This window comes from Sprattus sprattus, assembly GCF_963457725.1.
Source record: "Sprattus sprattus genome assembly, chromosome: 21".
Lineage (NCBI taxonomy): Eukaryota > Metazoa > Chordata > Actinopteri > Clupeiformes > Clupeidae > Sprattus > Sprattus sprattus.
The window spans coordinates 8,904,704-8,925,620 of NC_137919.1; the positions used below are offsets into that span (position 1 = coordinate 8,904,704).

Sequence of the window (20,917 nt, forward strand, 5' to 3'; positions counted from 1 at the left end):
TCCCTGTTACAGATATGTATTCATGTTGGGTTAAGTACTATAGTGCCCACTGTATCTGTTAGGTGTCTGTAGATTGTGTCTGGAACAGCTGCTGTTATTTTTGTTGTTGTTGTTGTTTTTCATTTGGATGCTCCTATCGATCCCTTTTGTCAACACGTGACTGTTTTGATGGAGAGTTGATGTGTGCACTAATGCTAGTTTCATGTTTCACCCCTTGGGGTTTGGGGCTGTTTCTGTTCTTCCTCTGCAGCCTCCATGCCTCCAGCATCAACCTGACGGGACCAACACTGGCGCAGAGTTCGGGGCTCCAATTCCCGCTTGCGGTCAAGTGAGGTCGAGTGACTGACGGACGGCACCACCTCCCAATCCCATCTCCTCTTCCTCCTCCTCCTCCTCTTCCTCCTCATCCTCCAGCCAGGATGAAGTTCCGCCTGCACTTTGTGGTGGACCCCATGGGCTGGTTCTGCGTGTCCGCAGTCTTCTCTGTCTGGCTCTACAACACCGTCTTCATCCCCATGCTCGTTCTCTTTCCACACTACAGAGAGGGACACATACCCTGGGCTCTGGTTGTCAGTAAGTATCTTCCTGCAGAGGGCCAAAGTCGTAGCAGAGGTGGTTGGGTTATTTGGAACACATATGTCACAGACTTCTACAGCACGGCAGAAAGATGGACTGTTACCAAATTGTTACTGGCTGGTAACCGTTGAGCTATGATCAAATTTAAATTGATTATCAACTATTACTGCCAAGCAAAGGCAGAACTTCACGTTTGTCCTGGTGATGCACAGAATGGGTCGGTAGCTTTAAGGCTGAGAGCTTTTTGAAGCGTTGAAACTTAAGTGCCCGTGTAGTTCAGACTGCTCGAGACGCTTCTGCAACGCCATGAGACTCCGAGGCTTTGTCAGTTCATTTAGATTGCGTAAATAACACCTGTCTTTGTCTGAAGGCGTTTTGCAAAGCCTGTATGTTATCTCACATAATTTAGTGTATGTCTGACTTCATGAAACCAGTGGGACTGGCTCATCGGCTGATAAGGCAACTGTGTGGAACCATCAGGGTTTGATGGCACGAAGGGGGTTACAGACGGTGGCATCACTTCCTGTTTGTGTTTACAGGTTATTACCTGGCATCTCTCTTCTGTCTCACGGCATTGCTGAGGTCGTCTACTGCAGACCCAGGCAGGCTACCCCAGGACCCTCACATACCTCACTCAGGTATGAGCACACACTCACCTGAGACATCACAATATCACTCTCACCTGTGACACATCACTCATGTATGAGCACACACTCACTGGAACCTTAACACTAAGGAACAATAACACTCTCTCCTGAACCATATCACTCAGGTATGAGCACTCTCACCTGAGCCATATCACTCAGGTAGAATAACACTCTCACCTGAGCCATATCACTCAGGTAGAATAACACTCTAACCTGAGCCAAATCACTCAAGTACAAACTCTATATCACTCAGGTACAGTCACTAAGGGACCACCACACACTCACCTGAGCTATATCACTCCGGTACAATAACACTCTCATCTCAGCTATATCACTCAGGAACAATAACACTCTCACCTGAGACGTATCACTCAGGTACAATAACACACACCTGAGCCATATCACTCAGGTACACACTCTATATGACTCAGGTACAGTCACTAAGGGACCACCACACACTCACCTGAACCTTATCACTAAGGTGACAACACACAATCTTACCTGACCCATACAATTTGCACTCCAGGATGGTAAAATAACAGGCAACCAGGGAAAGTTACAAGCACAAGGTTTAAGTGACAAATCAAAAGCTCTGTGGGACTGTTCCCACTCTTAAAACTAGCACGTCACTCATCATTGCCACCAGATGGCGCTGTTACTCTTGCAGTAACTGTTACCTTGACAGTCTTTATTGTCAGCTGTCGCTTAATTGGCAAGTTGTAAAGTGGAGAGTATGATGTACAGTGGTGACCTTCCTGGAAGACCTAACAGGAAGGAAGTGGCTGCTGCATGTTGTATCGAGGTATGAGTTCAGTTCTGAGCTTATATTAGAGGTAGGATAAGGTGAAGTTGTATTGTATGTAGGAAAAGTGTTCTCAATGCAGAGGCCAACAGGATACACTGGTTACACAAGTTTTAGTTTGGAGTTTGCATCAGAATTGATGTCTTAGCTTAAGATGGTGTAGGGGTAAGACTTGTGGTTTGTACACGTTCTGAAACCTATGATATTATTTTCTGTTGGAATTTCAAATCTGAAATTAAATTAAATGTTATTTGTATAGCGCTGATGGAACCCAAAACGCTGTTTTCCGGCTGTGGCAGCCATGAACTGAGTGCTTTCATTGTTTTGTATAGTCTGATTCTTACCCATACCCCTGGATATGTCTTTCTCTCAGTCAGTGCGGTCACATGATGGCAGTACCCCGATTTCGGCCAAACCCCGACTTCTCTCTCCATTGGGGGTTAACAGCATTATCTCACGGTACATGGCAGGGACAAATCCAGATCTTGGCCGCGTCAGTTCAAATCAAATGTGGAATGTTTACAAGCGGACATCTGCTACCGTTGATTATACAGTAAATAAGTTGTGAAATGAAACAAAAACACACCACAGTTAAAGTTGTATTAGTATTGATTGATTCACATCGATATGAATGGATGACATGACCAACAAGTGGTGGAAAAGTAATATGAAAATATTTTTATCAGTGAATTAGCACGTTCAGTTGCAGTCAACGTTTCAGTTTCAAAGTTTCAGTTTCAGTATTTCAAAGTGAATGAGAGGGAGCACCAGAACAGTGAGCGTCTAGCAGCGATTATCATATCATGATAGCATGTATATGTCTATGGGCAGGATCTCAAGCATGCGCAAAAGTTATTGTTGTCCAGTTGTAATCTAGTTTTGAGAGTTACATGCGCGCGTTGTCCGATTTCCAGCGATTTCAGTCGGACACAGGAAATCTAGATTTGGGGAGTTACATGAATTGGATCTTCGAACCCCCCAGATAGCCTCCTTCCTGCTATCAACACCCCCTCCCCTCTTATCTGTTTGTCCTCTCCTCTGTTCTGCAAGTTTGGCGTGTTTATTGTATTCTATCAGTGCCAACAGAATTCAATTCAATTCAATTCAATTCAATTCAATTCAATTCAATTCAATTCAATTCAATTCAATTCAATTCAATTCAATTACAAATTCAATTCAATTCAAAATGCCCATGTGATTTTTAGCAGCCAACTATAATAAACAACTTTTTATTGTTGCATAATCTAATCTGTATCTTATATCACCACAAAAGTATCATGTGGAATTATTTGCAGTCAATGTACATTCTTTTCTCCCCACTAGATGGCAGTCTAATGCTTGCAAATGAATAATGGCCTTAACCATGGGTGCATAGTGTATGCATTGGTGTAAGTGTCAGATTATGCATAGTGTTGCATAGACTACACAGTTCTACCACAAAGTGTTTGTATTTTGCACACATTTCAATATTGTCAGTTAATTTTAGCATCTGGTCGTTTATAAGTGAGCACAGTTTCCGCCTGAAGAATGCTGGATATGTTTACCATCAGGGACATGAGTTCAGAGGAGGCAGGGGAGTCAGAGCCTCACCTGTCATTTCGAAAAGTAAAAAAATAAATAATAATAATATATATTATAAAATAGATATTCATATCTCTCTACTAATCTGTGGTATGGGTGTAATTCCTGCATCATTTCGAGCATTTTTATTATCAAAATCGCTGAATTTGCGCATTTCCAGTTCCAGAAAACAGGGACGTGTTTCCAGTGCCTCCCCTAGGATTGCGCAATCACTCCGAACTGGGTTTTACGCATGCGTGTGCAAGCGTAGAACCTTTGAGTTGAGCTCAAAACGCATTGAAAAATCCCTTAGGTGAGGCAGGCAGTACCTCTGCCTCATTGAAGGAGGTGAGCGAGAGCGCACTTGTCGGGTATATGCTGGTTCTGACGTTGGTTGGTCTTCTTCTACACTTCTACTTGACGGCGAAAATGGAACATTGTATTGCTAAGCTGAAGCAGATCTCAAATAAATAATGGGAGACCAATGCCGGAGCTAAAAGTTTTGCTTCAAACGACGGGCCAGAATGTATTGACATTTGCGTTGAAGTGTTTCACGTTTCCCAACGGGACTGCGCAACACAAACCTCGCTAAAGGCTGCTTCTGCAGGAAAGTTGGCTTGAAGTTGTGAGCAGACTAGGTGCTAATCCTGAGCTAAACTAGCCACTGACTGCATTCGCTCAAGGACAACCTATTTCCACTGAACTATATGGGTAGTCGTGAGTGGATTACTTTAGTTTCACCTTAAATTGACGGTTACAAGCTCCAACAGAAGTGCACCAACTTTAAATTATACTGGTCAGTAGAACGCAGTGGCGGTCCGTGCATTTCACGACTGGGCCTTCAGCGATGTCCTACACGATGTTAAACTGAGTGAATCCACCTCCTAATACCATCATTATGACGCCATGGCTCTTGAACCATTATATTTATACAGAAAGGCAGTATAAGTGAGCATTGCATCACCTTAACATAGTCGAGTACAACAGACTTTATTAATATTTCCGGAGCATTTAAAATCAATACACCCGTATTAACAATACATTAAGAGTAGTAAACTCTCAGTTATATGATCGCTTGGATATTACTGTCATAACTTAAAAATAAAAGGCGATTTTCAGGGATTAGTCTACAAAGTTTTATTAAGTCCACCGAAAGTAGCCTATGTGAGCTTAAACAAGTTTGTCCACTAAACATCGCATTGTCCCACCTGCAAAGCAGTTTCATTAAACTTCCCATCCTCACGATATCCAGTTTTTCTTGAAAGTTCCGTCTTGAAAATGGCGTTGTAATTGTATCAAAAACTGGAATTATCAAGTTGGTGTAAACTAGTTTATTTGAGTTGGTTAATGTAATTATATTTAGTCTTACCAATTGAAACAACTAGCATAATAAGCATTGAAACCGATGTACGTCGTTTTCGCATTAGCCAGCTAAACTGAGCACTGAAGCACTGCACCGGTCTGCCTCAGTATCCAATCAAAGGACGTTTACGTGTCACGTTCAACGTGAGGAAAGAAATTATCCGGGCCTTCTAGAAGGCCCAGTGTCGCCAACTCGAAATCTGATTGGTTGTCACAACTGTCTGTTTCAGTTCATTCAACTTAAATGAACTGAAACAGCCAGTTGTGAAAACCAATAGATGTACACGGGCCTTCAATGTGAATTCTGAAGGCCTCAGGGAAGAATTCTGTTCTCGGGGAAGGTTTCTCGGAGCGTGGCAACACATGATAGCTGAAATATGATTGGATGAAAGCTCTAACATAAATTAACATCGCTGGAAGCTATGAAATGAAGATAATGGACTATGGGGAATAATTGAATACATATTTATGAAAAGAAAATATTAAAATTAAATGTATTTTATTACATTTATTTTCTGATGATGTTTAGGCCAGCAGAGAAGGCCTTGAAGGCCCTGACGGTCCACCACTGGTAGAACATTACTGTTTGCTTTTTAATTATGTTTCTAAACCGCAAATTAAAAACTGTGTCCGAGTTGGGTAAAAGGTAATTAAAATTAGCGTCCCACTAGTTATATTTTCCCTAGACAAAATGAAATGAGCCATATCATTGGGGGGAGGGCTACACACGCTAGCTTGTTACTATTAATATCTTATTTGACACGGTGTAAAGGTTCAATTAGCACTCCGGTTATCCGTTTAGCTGTAGGCCTATAGCCTCGTAAAAGTTAGGTTAAGAAGTTAGTTCAGTATTGAGCCGCATAACTTATCATAACAAAAAAAAAAACGATCGTTTAAAGGTAATGTTATTAGACAATAAAACAAAACGTTTTTTCAGGTCTGGTCAGATGACCATTTTTAAACCATAGATATACATGTGCATATATACATTCTATTTTTTTAAACAACTAGAGATCCGAATGACATAATCACTTCCGTTTTCTGTGCCTCACCAGCTACGAACCTTGTGATGTTCACATAATATGACTGTATGAAACATAGGTGCTTAAAAAGAGTCAAATATAGGCTCATAGGCATTTTACATATGAAAGCTGGAAATAAAACATTGTCTGGCCATATGCTATGTTTACATTATCCCGCTGACCCAAATATGTATGGGACAGTTTTAGCCATCACTTAGCCTCCTTATATGTAGGCCTATCACTTTAAATAGGTACGCACCTGGGTTGTAGGAAAGAGGTGAACGCACAAAAGGAGGTGGTCTTGTTTTCTCACGGTGTGGAGTGTTGAATGGAGAAGTGGCGGCAAGTTAAGTTTGAATGAATACGACTTAGACAGCAAATGCCAGTTTTGTTATTGCGATCTTTTGTTTAGTATTATTATTGTGTAAACATTCCACCAACTGCTTTCTCCGGGCCGATAATCAAAGCGAGTTAACTAAATACAGGAATACGGAGAAAGTTTCCTTCCAGCTCGGGGTCTGGTGAGAAAAGCAGTATTTTGTTCCTGGTTTTTACTGCGCAATGAATTGCTATTTTTGATTTTGAGACGGACTGTTTTACTTCTTTGGATTACGATTACACACTGGGTTTTGGATACATTCTAAAGACAATCAAGGAAGCAGGCCGACACTGCGGCCTTGCGAGACTCTGTTTCTCGTTTGGACTTGATCACGGATCATTATTTTTTGTTGTACAAATAACCACACACGCATGACATCGAACAAAGACAATATATGTATTGTATTTTCCAGGTGTATGTGTTTCTGTTATGTTTCTTTAGCCTATGGGCGTTTAATACAGATGTCCCGATAAAAGAATAACGAAATGTGACGGATTTCATGTTTTGATTAATAGAATTTGTTATAACCTCACGGCACGTCACTGTTCACCATTATGCATGCCGTGTTCATGATGATTTCAGGTTAGGGGATCTTTGTTCAGTTAGAGCACTGTTAGTTCCTAAGCCAGGGTGTCCGCGGGGTTTTAAAAAGTATTGAAAGGTGATTAATCAAAATACCCAAATTTAAGGCCATTAAAAGTGTTTAATGTGGTTTTAGAGGTATTCTTTTTTTGTAAATAGGTCTTATTTTTTCAGACTATCAAGTGTCCTTTTCTGATTGAAATTATATCTGCTTAAGTTCGTGTTAGTTCTTTAAATGCGGGCTTTAGCAAAGCTGGGCACATAATGAAAGATCTTCCGTATCAGTCTAAACGTTCTATGTTTGATGCTGACGTCATATTCAGTGATCGTTCGACATCTCAAACACTTCGCGCTTCAACTGGGTAGCCAACTCACTGCCATAGAAGCCAACTGGCTGGCTTACGTTTTTGACTTGCTCAGGCATATCTTCAACGTCCCGACAACCAACGTCGTGTTCAATGGGCAAATGCAAGTTTTCAGGCCTGTAGTCAGGCTTTTAGCCAGGCATGCGTCTGTGCGTCTTTCGGACGCACTGTTCTAAAATAATACAAAATTGGACGCACTACTTTGAGGCAGACGCCCTACAGACGCCCTGAGTTTTTCATCCCCTGTTTTTCCGGTAATAATATTTCAAAAGAAAATAATAACAGATTGAAATGAACAGATAGTTCACGCAGCACGACACAGACACGTCTGCGTGAATGTTAACGTTAACGTTAACGGCAGTGTTGCCAGGTCCGCGCTTTTCCCGCGGGCTTTTGAATTGTTGCCGCTGGTTGAATTTTTTTGTCCGCTGGTTCGGTTAAACCTATTACATTAATTTCTTTAAATAAAAATCAATTTTTAAAATTAAATTATTTATTTATACCCAAATCCTACCAAACTGACTCCAGATCAGCACGTTAACACATGGGACAAGCTGAAATTATTTTAATTCAGTAAATACATAGCTTATTGTAACGTGCCGGCATAGTCGCCCCATAATGCCGTGCAGCGGGCGCATACCTTTCTGTTTGTGATTCACTAGTGCTCAACGATGTACCCTAACAATGTTCCTTACTGTAATAATTGCATGTTGTTGTTCTGTGTTGGGACTGCATTTACACAGGTGCGTGACGGTAACACAGTCTGTTCGAGATAACTTGTAGCAGAGCATAAAGCCCGTGCCATTTTGAAATTGTGTCGCGTTTAGTGTATAGCGCAATACAAAGCCATATTACGCATCCGTGATTTGTAACACTATTTACACATGTATGAAGTATAAGTACATGATTTAAATAAAGTGAAGCAACATGATGAGGTGTGTCAGTTGAAATAAGGTATTGCAATAACTACAGTAAATGCATATGAAGTAAAAATGGTACATTCATGTTGTCCAGGCACGATAATAATATACGTCATCTGCTTGTGAAAAATATGTCAAAACTCCGTTGCGGAGGAGGGGGCAGGGTCCCCGACGAAGTGTCATCTTTTCCACAAACTCAAATCTGGTCACCCTATATTAGCATATAATACACGTAGCATATAAAAAAAAAATATAGCTAATACACAATACATGTACAACTGTGTGCTAACTGCTAAGTGTCTTGCACAAAAAATATGAAAGATTAACCAAATTGAATATGTAATCACTAGTCAAGGAAGACTCTGGGACTAAGATATTCATAAACAGTAAAACTTTTTTTTTTACTTCTTATTTGGGTCAGCCAAGTCTAACACTATGTTATTATCACGTGACCAGGAGCCCCCTGCCCCTGCATATATACAAGATGTACATGGCAGTTGTGGCTTGAATTTCTTCTGTGTTGGTAAGATTTTCAGATTGTGTGGTACACTGATGTACATCATATGTGACAATTAAGCAAAAATATTGCAACAGACACCAAAAAATATTACCTGAATTCCACAAAATGTGCACCTCAAAATGCAGGAAATAGCGTTTCAGACAGTTAGGAATACAACAATTGACGGGGGGGGGGGGATGCCCCCGGACCCCCCTACAATACTTGCGCCTGCGGCGCGCGCGCATGCGCGCTCTCAACCGCGTTAGGTTCAATGACAAAATGGACCCCCCCTAAAAAAATCCTAGCTAAAAGCATGCCTGTAGTAGGGAATAACCGGCATGCTAATTGTTCGGTTTGTAAAAAAACATCAATGTCAACTGTATTGGGAGCTAATGCACTTTGGTCGCATATGCAATCCACTAAACATAAAAATGGAATGCGCGGTCGGCGAGAGCAGTTAATTCTACGAAAGTTCATGAAGTCGTTCATAATTTTGGTGGTGAACTGAACGTACTGTATTACTGCCTGATGAACGATACTGTGAACCCGTTCATTCTGGTGTCTGTGAATGGCACATCACTCTTTTTAATTTGGTTAAATAATCGTTAACAGTCCTGTATCCAGTGTTGTCAATCGCTGCGTGTATTAACTTCTACTGTCTATGCTGGCAAGTTTGAGGGCGCCGAAGTTGCGGAGAGGCTGAGAGCGGTATTGCAGACAGATAAACTAATGACATAATTGACCCTTCCGCGACCACTCCCCAAAACGGTAACTGATCAATCATAGCATAGCAACGGTTACTAAGCTCGGGACCTCAGTCAAGCGAGCCATTTTGATGAATGGAAGTCAATGAGAGAGACGTCTGCTCGAGAAGAGAAAATGAAACGTTGTGCTTATGGAGTGTGTAATTCTGACAGTCGATATCCAAAAAGGCTGGAGGGAGGGGTAACATTTTATCCCTTCCCGAAACCCAAGACCCAGAGAGAGAAATGCCTGCTGTGGATCAAACAATGTAGACGACCCCCCCCCCCCCATCAGCTGAATGTCAGCAACGTAAACAGAAGCACCTACTTTGTTCCAAGAAGCTATGTCGCTAAAATCTGCCCACCGCATCGAAAACGTGAGAAAACCCTTGCTTAAAATACGATTCAGTTTTACCACCTTACATGTTTGCGTAGCGGCGACTGTGTAGATAATAGAACAAATAAACATAGCTGGAATGAACCTGTTAGCCTTAGCATTTGTCTGTCTACAAACACGGCATGTAATGTCGTGGTTGTAGCCTATATAAGCATATTGCAGACCCTTTTGCCTGCTTCGATCTGAGATCTTGCTGTTTTTCCAAAAAATGCTTATGATTTCTTTGGGTAGAGCTGAAATTGACACGGTTGAAAACATGTTGCCACCCCATTCATACCAATGCTGAGAACCTGGGAAACGTGAATGCTTGACTGATATACCAAACGTTGCTAAGGGGGGCGGAGTTTGCGGAAGGGTCAATTGCTGTCTGTGGTTCTATATGGGCTGTGGAAATAATTTAGAAAAAATACAGCTTGCAACATGGAACTGAACTTGGAGCTGTGAACTTTGTTCAAAACTTTGAATTATGAACTATTAACTGAATTAGTTCATTTTAGTACATGTAGAAAGTGAACTTTCCCAACACTGACTATGGGCACCACACCAAAACTGCGTGCTGAGGCTCTGTGGTGTTTAAACACTGCAGTTAAACACCACTCATTGAACTCCAATGATGGAATTTTGGAGCAATGGTCAAAGAAATGTTTCCCGACTCTGACATCGCCAAGTCATTTACGTGTGGGAAAGACAAAACTGGCTACATCATCAAATTTGGATTAACATCGTTCTTCAAAAAACAGCTTGTTGATGGCTTCAACAAGGCTGGGCCATTTGTGTTGATGTTTGCCCATGAGTACATATTAGGCCTATAGAACAGGTTTATATTAAAATCAAATTATAGAAGTTCACCAGTTCACGTAGTGGATGCCTGTTTGTGAGGTGATATCAGCAAAAATTCATATAGCAGTTGCCAGTTTATAATGCATCAACAGTTCATGCAGTGAATGCCAGCCAGTGTGCTGGAATTATCTCTCCACTGCACATTTCATTTAGTTTGTTTTATTTTTATTCACAAAATGAAATAAATGTGTGCAATATGTGGTCAACATCAGTGAGTCTCTAAATCTTGTAAATGTTGTGTATAGTGTTATATATGTCAAAATCTGCGTAAACGTTTGAAAGGTTGCTGATTGCAACTTGCAACTCAGTGTGGTGATGGTTTAAAAAAAAAAATCAGAAGGTAGTAAAAAAAGGTATTAAATTTAACTTAAGGATTGCATACCCTGTAAGCGCTAAGCATGTCTGTTTAAGTTTGTCTGCTCTGACTGTAAATTGGCACAAACTCCATTGTACAGAGGGTGGGTAAGCTTCAGCAATCCAGGACAATGAGGGTTTTGTTAGTAGATTACAGTTTGTCATTCCATCTACTAATACAACTTATTCTGATAAAAAAAGAATCATGTTTTGTCCCATGTTTCGTCTTTCCTTAAACTTTAATAATGGGGTCAAGAGCAGTAAGATACGGATTAGATTCTGATTCTGAGGAGAACGGCATGTACTCATGAAACCTAACTTACAGATGTTGGAGAAGACATGGGTACTGCAAAGGGGTCCCCACCTACCAGAGTTTGCTCAACATTTGTCTAGAATATTTTACACTTGGAACGGGGGGGTTGGAGTTCTGCTCTCCCTACTGTAGGCCTTTTTAAAAATCTCTCTATCCATGGAAATCTGGGCGACAGTGCTACAGGAGGTAGAGAAGTACCTCCTGTAAGGTTGCTAGTTCAATTCCCCGTCAAAGCGTCCTTGAGCAAGACACTGAACCCCCAAGTGTAAATGTAAAAAAAAAAGTAAATCTGCTATATGGTATTTCATATCTCATTCCTATTTCGATTGAATTAAGATGGATTGTATCGAGTCATAAGCTTGTGAATCGAAATTGAATCAAATAGAGGCATCTGTGCCCATATCTGTGCCCAGCCCTAGTAATTTCCATAACCTGTTTCAAAGTCTTGTTAAGATGTCTCTCCTTATGCCTGGGACATGCCATACTGTGGCTTCCACAACTGAGGAGGTTGTCATGACAATATATTGACCTTGTCGATAATTATCATTTCATCAACAGCCTTTGAATACTGACTGCCATGATGCCCTACGCCATGTTATGTCATCTGTCACGACTTGTTAATTGCATGATGCAGGGTTAAAGGGAAGTGTCCCTACACAGCCACTTTATTTCCAGTGAGCCGGAAGCCTAAAGGACGATCTGATGAAGGTGTCCTTCTGTGAAATGGGATGTCAGCGTCTTTGAGGCACGGCTATGTGTCATTGGTTTGATCACCTTTTAACCTGGAGCCCCTCGACCCCCACCCAATCATATATACACACACACACACACACACACACACACAGGATATATTTACAAATGGACGTGACCAACAGCATGACGTGATGTGGTTTAGATAAACTATAAAACCTTAAATAACGCAAAACATATCTGACATGAAAGCTCGGTGTGTTTTCTGCTGACACATGTGAGAGTGTATAATGGACTTTACCGGCGTGGTTATTAAGTCGTATGGACCGTCTGGCCTCTGCATCCCTTTGGTTCGACGATCTCTTGACCTTTGGGCTTATCCGGGCTTAGCAGCAACACTGGCAGACCTCGTCTGTGTGCCTGGTCTGGTCATTTCCTTAAATTCGTTTTTGCCGTTTTTTTTTTTCTTTTTCACATGCCCTGAATCGGCTTGAGCCGTAAGCCCTTTTGGCCACGCAATTCTCCTACGCTTGAAGCCTAGCGCTAATCCACTTGCTTTAACAGTCTTAGAAATGTCCTTTGGATGCAACACTGTTTACCGCCTTTCTCTCCCTCTCTCTCTCCTTTTTTTTCTCTCTCTCTGTCTTTTTCTGTCTCTTTCTCTCTTTCTTTCTCTCTCTTGATTTACTTACTTATTTCCTTCAATTTAATTAAATTCAAATGTACTTTATTGGCATGGCTAATTATACACTGTATTGCCAAATCATTCACAGGGACAGTAGAACAGGAATATAAGGAAATGGTAAAAAAGAGAAATCAAAGCACATATTGTTTCACTGTAGCAGTACACTTACACATGATATGTTTCATTTCTGTACAGCCATGGAGGTCTCTGTGTGAGGATATAGTCATACATATGTGTGTGTGTGTGTTTGTGTGTGTGTGTGTGTGTGTGTGTGTGTGTGTGTGTGTGTGTGTGTGTGTGTGTGTGTGTGTGTGTGTGTGTGTGTGTGTGTGTGTGTGTGTGTGTGTGTGTGTGTGTGTGTGTGTGTGAGAGAGAGAGAGAGAGAGAGTGCGCGTGTGTGTGTAAGTGCCTGTGTGCATGTGAGGGTGGTATGTTGCAGTGTGTGTGTTAATATATGTACGAGTGCTATAAGTATTCATAGGTGCGTTACTCTTTGATCACAGTTATATATGTCATAAGCAGCTAGAACTGCACAGTCTTTCTCTGCTGCCTGTGTTTATCTGTGTTTATCTGTGTCTGCCCGTGTCTGCCTGTGTCTGCCCGTGTCTGCCTGTGTTTATCTGTGTTTATCTGTGTTTATCTGTGTCTGTCTGTGTTTATCTGTGTTTATCTGTGTCTGCCTGTGTCTGCCTGTGTTTACCTGTGTCTGCCCGTGTCTGCCTGTGTTTATCTGTGTCTGTCTGTGTCTGCCTATGTTTATCTGTGTCTGTCTGTGTCTGCCTGTGTTTATCTGTGTCTGTCTGTGTCTGCCTGTGTTTATCTGTGTCTGTCTGTGTCTGCCTATGTTTATCTGTGTCTGTCTGTGTCTGCCTGTGTTTGCCTGTGTTTATCTGTGTCTGCCTGTGTTTATCTGTGTTTATCTGTGTTGTTTATCTGTGTCTGCCTGTGTCTGCCTGTGTCTGCCTGTGTTTATCTGTGTCTGTCTGTGTCTGCCTGTGTTTATCTGTGTCTGCCTGTGTTTATCTGTGTCTGCCTGTGTTTATCTGTATTTATCTGTGTTTATCTGTGTCTGCCTGTGTCTGCCTGTGTCTGCCCTTGTTTACCTGTGTCTACCTGTGTTTACCCGTGTCTATCTGTGTTTGCCCGTGTCTATCTGTGTTACCTACAATTGTCAAAAATGTTGCTAGTTTGTAATAATACTGCAGGTTACTTTGTTTCCTTTCTTGTTTCTTTTGAATAAGTCTGATACTTTTCAGCCTGTTCATTCTGTTGCTCATCTGGCTAGGCCAAATACTCTTAATCTCTTGACAAGGATGTCAGTGTCCTGAGGGGACTCTTTTCAGTCTTCAGCTCTCGGTTCTTAAGAGCTTTGAAATGATAAAAGGCAGGGTCACTTGATTTTAAATGTTGGGTCTTTTTTCAAATCTTTAATAACTGAGGGTATTGGCCTAATTCTGCCCCACATGTGTTATAGGTGTGTGCCTCTGCATCTGTGCCTGTGCCTGTGTGTTTCTCTCTCTTATTTTCACCCTCCCTCCATCTCTGCGTCCCTCTGTTTCTTTCTCTCCCTCACTCTCTTTTTTTTTATCTCACTTCTCTCTCTTCCTCCCTCCTTTCCCCTTTTCTCTTTCCCTCCAGTCCTCCCTTCCTCCCACTCTCTCTTTTTCCTTCTTTCTTTCTCTCTCTATCTCTCTCTCTCTTTCTCTCTCTCCCTCTCCTCCTGAAGTTGAGTTCACGTAAGGTCATGCAACAGCTCTGTGTGTGTGTGTGTGTGCTGAAGCTTTCAAGTCAAAGCCTCATAGAAGGCTAGTCTATCACAGATTAGGCTGTACGGTGCGGCCAAGTGACATGCAGAGTGACTTAATCTGTGTTTAATGGAAGCCTAATCGGAGTGTTCGCAGATTATGAGCTCTCTAAGAACTCATTGCAGTAGGACCTGTGACTCGAAGAAAACCGACTTGGTTGATAGTGCACTGATTAGCCCATTAAGTAGGTCAAGGGAGCAGCTAGGGACACCTGTGTGTGTTTTCCAAAGGTTCTTCCAACCTGTGTGTGTTTTCCAAAGGTTCTTCCCACCTGTGTGTGTTTTCCAAAGGGGGCACAGTCCTGCTGTTTGAACTCCTTCGGATGGAAGTGTGAGCAAACTGACTGTTGTTGATTGAGTAGTCATGAGATCCTCATGTGTTTTTTTTTGTCTGTGTCTCCGTGTGCGTGTGCGTGTGCGTGTGCGTGTGCGTGTGCGTGTGCGTGTGCGCGTGTGCGTGTGCGTGTAGAGCGCGAGCACTGGGAACTATGTAATAAGTGCAACCTAATGCGGCCAAAGAGGTCCCACCACTGCAGCCGCTGTGGCCACTGTGTGCGCCGCATGGACCATCACTGCCCCTGGTGAGTTTAACACAGACACACACACACACACACACACACACACATAAACATTGCTGCATGGACCACCACTACCCCTGGTGAGTTTAACACACACACACACATGCACATGCACACACATGCACAAACATGCACACACACACACACACACACACATACATACATGCGCACGCACGCACGCACGCACGCACGCACGCACTCACGCACATGCACACACACATGCACCAGTCATAAACACTGCCACAGTCCTACCACTGTCCCTGGTAAGTTCTGCAAACACTCACGGCATAAACAAACACACAGCTTTGCCACAGATATGCACTTGCCCAAAGTGAGTATACAGACAGAACAACCCCTCCACACACACACACACACACACACACACACACACACACAGCTGTCGCTGCCACTGGGGAATACACACACAACTGTCCAGTCTCAGATGCAGTAGTCGGCGACCGCTGTGATCAGTGAAAAGTGTTGATCAGTGATGGGTTTGGAACCTTGACTGTATCAAGTGGAGCTCTCAGGGATGGAATTCTCAGATTCATAGGTGCTTCCTAAAATGAGGCAGGTGTGCATTTTGTATTGGGTGTGCGTGTGTGCGTGTTTTTGTGTGTGTGTTGTGTGTATCTGTGTGCGTGTGTGTGCAAGCGTGTGTGTGTGTGTGTGTGTGTGTGAGTGACCGCCGCGGCCAGCCCACGATTAGGGATGTGGACTTTGGAGATGGTGGAAAACAGACTTGCAGGAGCAGTGGTTTACGTTTTAAATGCAAAAAGATTTATTTTCTTTCCCAATTAGGATTTTAGCAAAAGTAATAACAGAACAAAACAAAGATTCAATATCCAAAATGTAGCTCCACAGTATTACCTCTGTACACAGCTCCTCTCAGCAGGAAAGCTGTCCTTCTACCTTCACTCCCCGAATGGCACTGAGTTAGCCTCTTAAGAAGGCCTATCTATTGCCACTAATTGGCCTCATAGGGCTGACCCATGAATATGGGGAAACCAAGCCCATCGTGCTCACTCTTAACAATCCTTATTTAACACATGAAATGTCTATTAAATAACACATGTATGGTTATGCTTTGAATCACCACTTAACCCAACAGTAAATAACCCTATAATGCACAGTAATTACGAACGTGAAATGTGAAAATGACAAACACCCCTGTGACCTAATGCCCCGCTCCCTCCACTGGTGACACAATGTAAAAGTGACATTCCACCGCGAGCGCGCTTTCGCGATGGGACCAGTAAGTGCGTGAGCGTGAGAACAAGGAAGTGTGAGTACATGTTTACCAGTTTATGAATTCTATTGCAATGCACATGATAGATGAATGAGATGGTGGGTAAACAGTATGGATATCAGTGTAATTGAGCAACAGCAGGTGTATGCAAATATCATGTATGAATTTTGTATATCGCGACAGACCAAACAATTTACCAAACTTACGGTAAACACCCAACATCATTACAAACTTACACAGTGCAACAAACAAGCACAACAAACCCACCAAACACCCCCCAACACTCTCAACAATGTTCAGGGTTCACATATTATGTGATGATGCTATGTAATGGTGGCTGCGTGCGTGCGTGTGTGTCAATGAATGAAGTCACCGTCTCTTACTCCCGCCTGTCGCGGTAAAGCACATTAACCCGTACGGAATGTTTGTAACGGTGAGAAGGGAAATGTTCAGCTTCTCACAGTGTGTGTGTGTCTGTCTGTCTGTGTATGTATTCACAAATGTGAAAGATCACGCACACGCACACGCACACGCACACGCACACGCACACACGCACACACGCACAAGCACACACACACACACACACACACACACACACACACACACACACACACTGCCCCTTTTGAGGGAGCCCCCTCCTCATTGCTCTTTCTTTCACTAGGCTCTGTAAAATGACTCCAGTCCTGAATGTACAGTCACCTCAAAGCACCCAGCCTCCTGCTCTCTCTCTCTCACACACACTCACACACACACAAAAACACACACACACACACACACACACACACACACACACACCCTCTTTGGTCTCTCTCTCTCCTGAAAATGTTTTCTTCTACTGCCCTAGGCCTACCTTTTTCTCTCTCTCCTCTGTACTCTATCACTCTTTTCCCTCTCTCTCCTCTGTTGTATTCTATCACTCTTTTCTCTCTCTCTCCTACATTCCCTCAAAGTGTTTACCTTTTCCCCTCTTCGTCTCTGCTATTTATTCTTCCTCTCTGACCATTTTCTTCTCATCTCTCTCTCTCCTTCTCCCCCTCTCATCTCTCCTCTCTCCTTCTCTATATCTCTCCCTGTCACTTTCCTTTCTCCTCTCTCCTCTCTCTCTCTGTCCTCTCTCTCTGTCTCTCATCTTTCCCTCTCACTCTCCTCTCTCTTCACTCCTTCTCTCTCCTTCTCTCTATCTCCTCTCTCTCTCTCTCCTCTCTCTCTGTCTCCCTCTCACTCTCCTCTCTTCTTCTCTATCTTTCATCTTTCCCTCTCACTCTCCTCTCTCCTTCTCTCTCCTCTCCCTCTCTCTCTCTCTCTCTCTCTCTCTCTCTCTCTTTCTGTCCTCCCTCTCCCTCCCCACGTGCTCTCGACTGAAAGGTAATGTGCATAGTTAATGTGGGGAGCGGCTGTATCAGGTGACTTATGGGATATCTGTGTGTGTTTGTGTGTGTGTGTGTGCCTGTGTGTAATGTATGCAGTGCGTGTGTGTGTGTGTGTGTGTGTAATGTTTGCAGTGTGTGTGTGTGTGTGTGTGTGTGTGTGTGTGTGTGTGTGTGTGTGTGTGTGTGTGTGTGTGTGTGTGTGTGTGTGTGTGTGTGTGTGTGTGTGTGTGTGTGTGTGTGTGTGTGTGTGTGTGTGTGTGTGTGTGTTGTTTTGGCCCTGAAGAAGGCAGTGGTCTGTCCGTACGCAGCAGGACGTGATGCGCTGTCAACGCTTGTAATGGCCGACAGCTAGGAAAGAAGGAGGAAAAGATACATTCTCTTTTTTTCCTCTCTTCCATATCATTTTCTGTCTTCCTTATACCAGTTCAGACCAGTTCCTATCCTACATATGCACACACACACACACACTCACACACACACACACACACACACACGCACACACAGACTCAGACACACACACCTACACACACACACACACACTGCATACATTACACACAGACTCACAGACACACACACACACACACAGACCTACACACACACAAACACACACACTGCATACACAAACTGCATACATTACACACAGACTCACAGACACACACGCATAACACACACATACACACACACACACACACACACACACACACACATCTCCTGTATGTGTGTCTTCTCTCCTTTGTTTGTGTCTGACAGATGACAGCGTTATTAATGTCTTCATCCCCGGTATCTTGTAGACAGCTCTGCACATCCAGACGCTGTATGGTATTGTGTCCGAGAGCCAGCGTCTCCAGATCTGTCTAGATGCTCTTCAAACTTCAATCACGCAACATAATACTGCGCCCCACTCTGGAGGGCTCCAGCAGACTCACAGCGTCCCAGCCAAAAGGGGAGGAGGGTGTGTGTGTGTGTGTGTGTGTGTGTGTGTGTGTGTGTGTGAGTGAGTGTACATATCAGTATGAGTGTGTGTGTGTGTGTGTGTGCATGTGTGTGCGTGAGTGTGTATACACATACGTATGAATGTGAATCTGTATGCCTGTGCTTGTGTGTTTGTTTGTGTGTGTGTGTCTTTATACCAGTGAAAAATAGTTCTCATGTCAGGGCAAGATAACACTGCAGCAGCTGGTCTGTCTGATCTGTGGCCAGGCTGTGTGTGTGCCGTGTGTGTGCAGTGTGTGCGGTGATTGTGCTGTGTGTTTGCCGTGTGTAAGTGGCGTGTGTGCCATGTGTGTGTGCCGTGTGTAAGTGGCGTGTGTGCCATGTGTGTGTGCCGTGTGTGTTTGTGTGTGCCGTCTGTGTGCAGTGTGTGCCGGCTCTGGGGGGAATGTGCATGGGTTGCCTACATGGGCCTAAGTTTGAACCAGAGTTATGGGCCTTAGTATTAAACCAGAGTTATGGGCCTTAGTATTAAACCAGAGTTATGGGCCTAAGTTTGAACCAGAGTTATGGGCCTTAGTATTAAACCAGAGTTATGGGCCTTAGTATTAAACCAGAGTTATGGGCCTTAGTATTAAACCAGAGTTATGGGCCTGAGTATTAAACCAGAGTTATGGGCCTGAGTATTAAACCAGAGTTATGGGCCTGAGTATTAAACCAGAGTTATGGGCCTTAGTATTAAACCAGTTATGGGCCTTAGTATTAAACCAGAGTTATGGGCCTTAGTATTAAACCAGAGTTATGGGCCTGAGTATTAAACCAGAGTTATGGGCCTTAGTATTAAAGAAGAGTTATGGGCCTTAGTATTAAACCAGAGTTATGGGCCTTAGTATTAAACCAGAGTTATGGGCCTTAGTATTAAACCAGAGTTATGGGCCTGAGTATTAAACCAGAGTTATGGGCCTGAGTATTAAACCAGAGTTATGGGCCTTAGTATTAAACCAGAGTTATGGGCCTTAGTATTAAACCAGAGTTATGGGCCTGAGTATTAAACCAGAGTTATGGGCCTGAGTATTAAACCAGAGTTATGGGCCTGAGTATTAAACCAGAGTTATGGGCCTTAGTATTAAACCAGTTATGGGCCTTAGTATTAAACCAGAGTTATGGGCCTTAGTATTAAACCAGAGTTATGGGCCTGAGTATTAAACCAGAGTTATGGGCCTTAGTATTAAAGAAGAGTTATGGGCCTTAGTATTAAACCAGAGTTATGGGCCTTAGTATTAAACCAGAGTTATGGGCCTTAGTATTAAACCAGAGTTATGGGCCTGAGTATTAAACCAGAGTTATGGGCCTGAGTATTAAACCAGAGTTATGGGCCTTAGTATTAAACCAGAGTTATGGGCCTTAGTATTAAACCAGAGTTATGGGCCTTAGTATTAAACCAGAGTTATGGGCCTGAGTATTAAACCAGAGTTATGGGCCTTAGTATTAAACCAGAGTTATGGGCCTTAGTATTAAACCAGAGTTATGGGCCTTAGTATTAAACCAGAGTTATGGGCCTGAGTATTAAACCAGAGTTATGGGCCTTAGTATTAAACCAGAGTTATGGGCCTTAGTATTAAACCAGAGTTATGGGCCTTAGTATTAAACCAGAGTTATGGGGGCTTTTACTACTGCTTCATTCAGGAGAGGGAGTCAGAGAAATTATTTTCATCTTTTATCTTTCTTATCTTTGGTAAAATGCTTTATCATGCAATATTTTATCTGTATTATTTTCATCGTTTTAGTGCTATCAATCAAATAATTTAGTTTGTTTTAATTAGTCGCACAACTTACTTGCTGTGATTAATCACGATTCATCTGAAACTGAAGCTTATAATAATGGATATTTAAATGTTAAATCAAGGAATTAATGTAGAATCGACTCAAAAGAGGTATATGAATTAAAATACTATTGTTTAATAGCATCTTTTTAACTTTAAACACAGATTCTCTCTCATGTGAACTACATATTTCCAATAAAACCATTAAGGCCTTTTTTGTATGTGTAGTATGTAAACTGTTAAGGGACTTTTTATTTTGAAATGGGGATTGAGATAAAGACACTGAGAAGCAGAGTGTCAACCGTGCAACCGTATGAGACTGACTGACTGACTGACTGACTGACTGGCTGACTGACTGACTGACTGACTGACTGACTGACTGACTGACTGACTGACTGACTGACTGACTGACTGACTGACTGGCTGA

The 20,917-nt window shown here is 42.6% G+C and overlaps 1 protein-coding gene across 1 annotated transcript in view; it reads left to right on the forward strand.

Moving 5' to 3' along the window:
- Window positions 1–387: 387 nt before the first annotated feature.
- The window catches only part of zdhhc21 (zDHHC palmitoyltransferase 21), a gene marked incomplete at its 3' end in the record, with an annotated part of 27,416 nt that continues 6,886 nt past the window's right edge, over window positions 388–20,917 (forward strand). Inside the window, exons 1-3 of the mRNA XM_080859917.1 lie at window positions 388–573; window positions 1,116–1,214; window positions 15,010–15,121. Coding sequence (XP_080716043.1) covers window positions 420–573; window positions 1,116–1,214; window positions 15,010–15,121 — 365 coding nt within the window. The 5' untranslated portion in view covers window positions 388–419. The remainder of the gene's footprint in view (window positions 574–1,115; window positions 1,215–15,009; window positions 15,122–20,917) is intronic.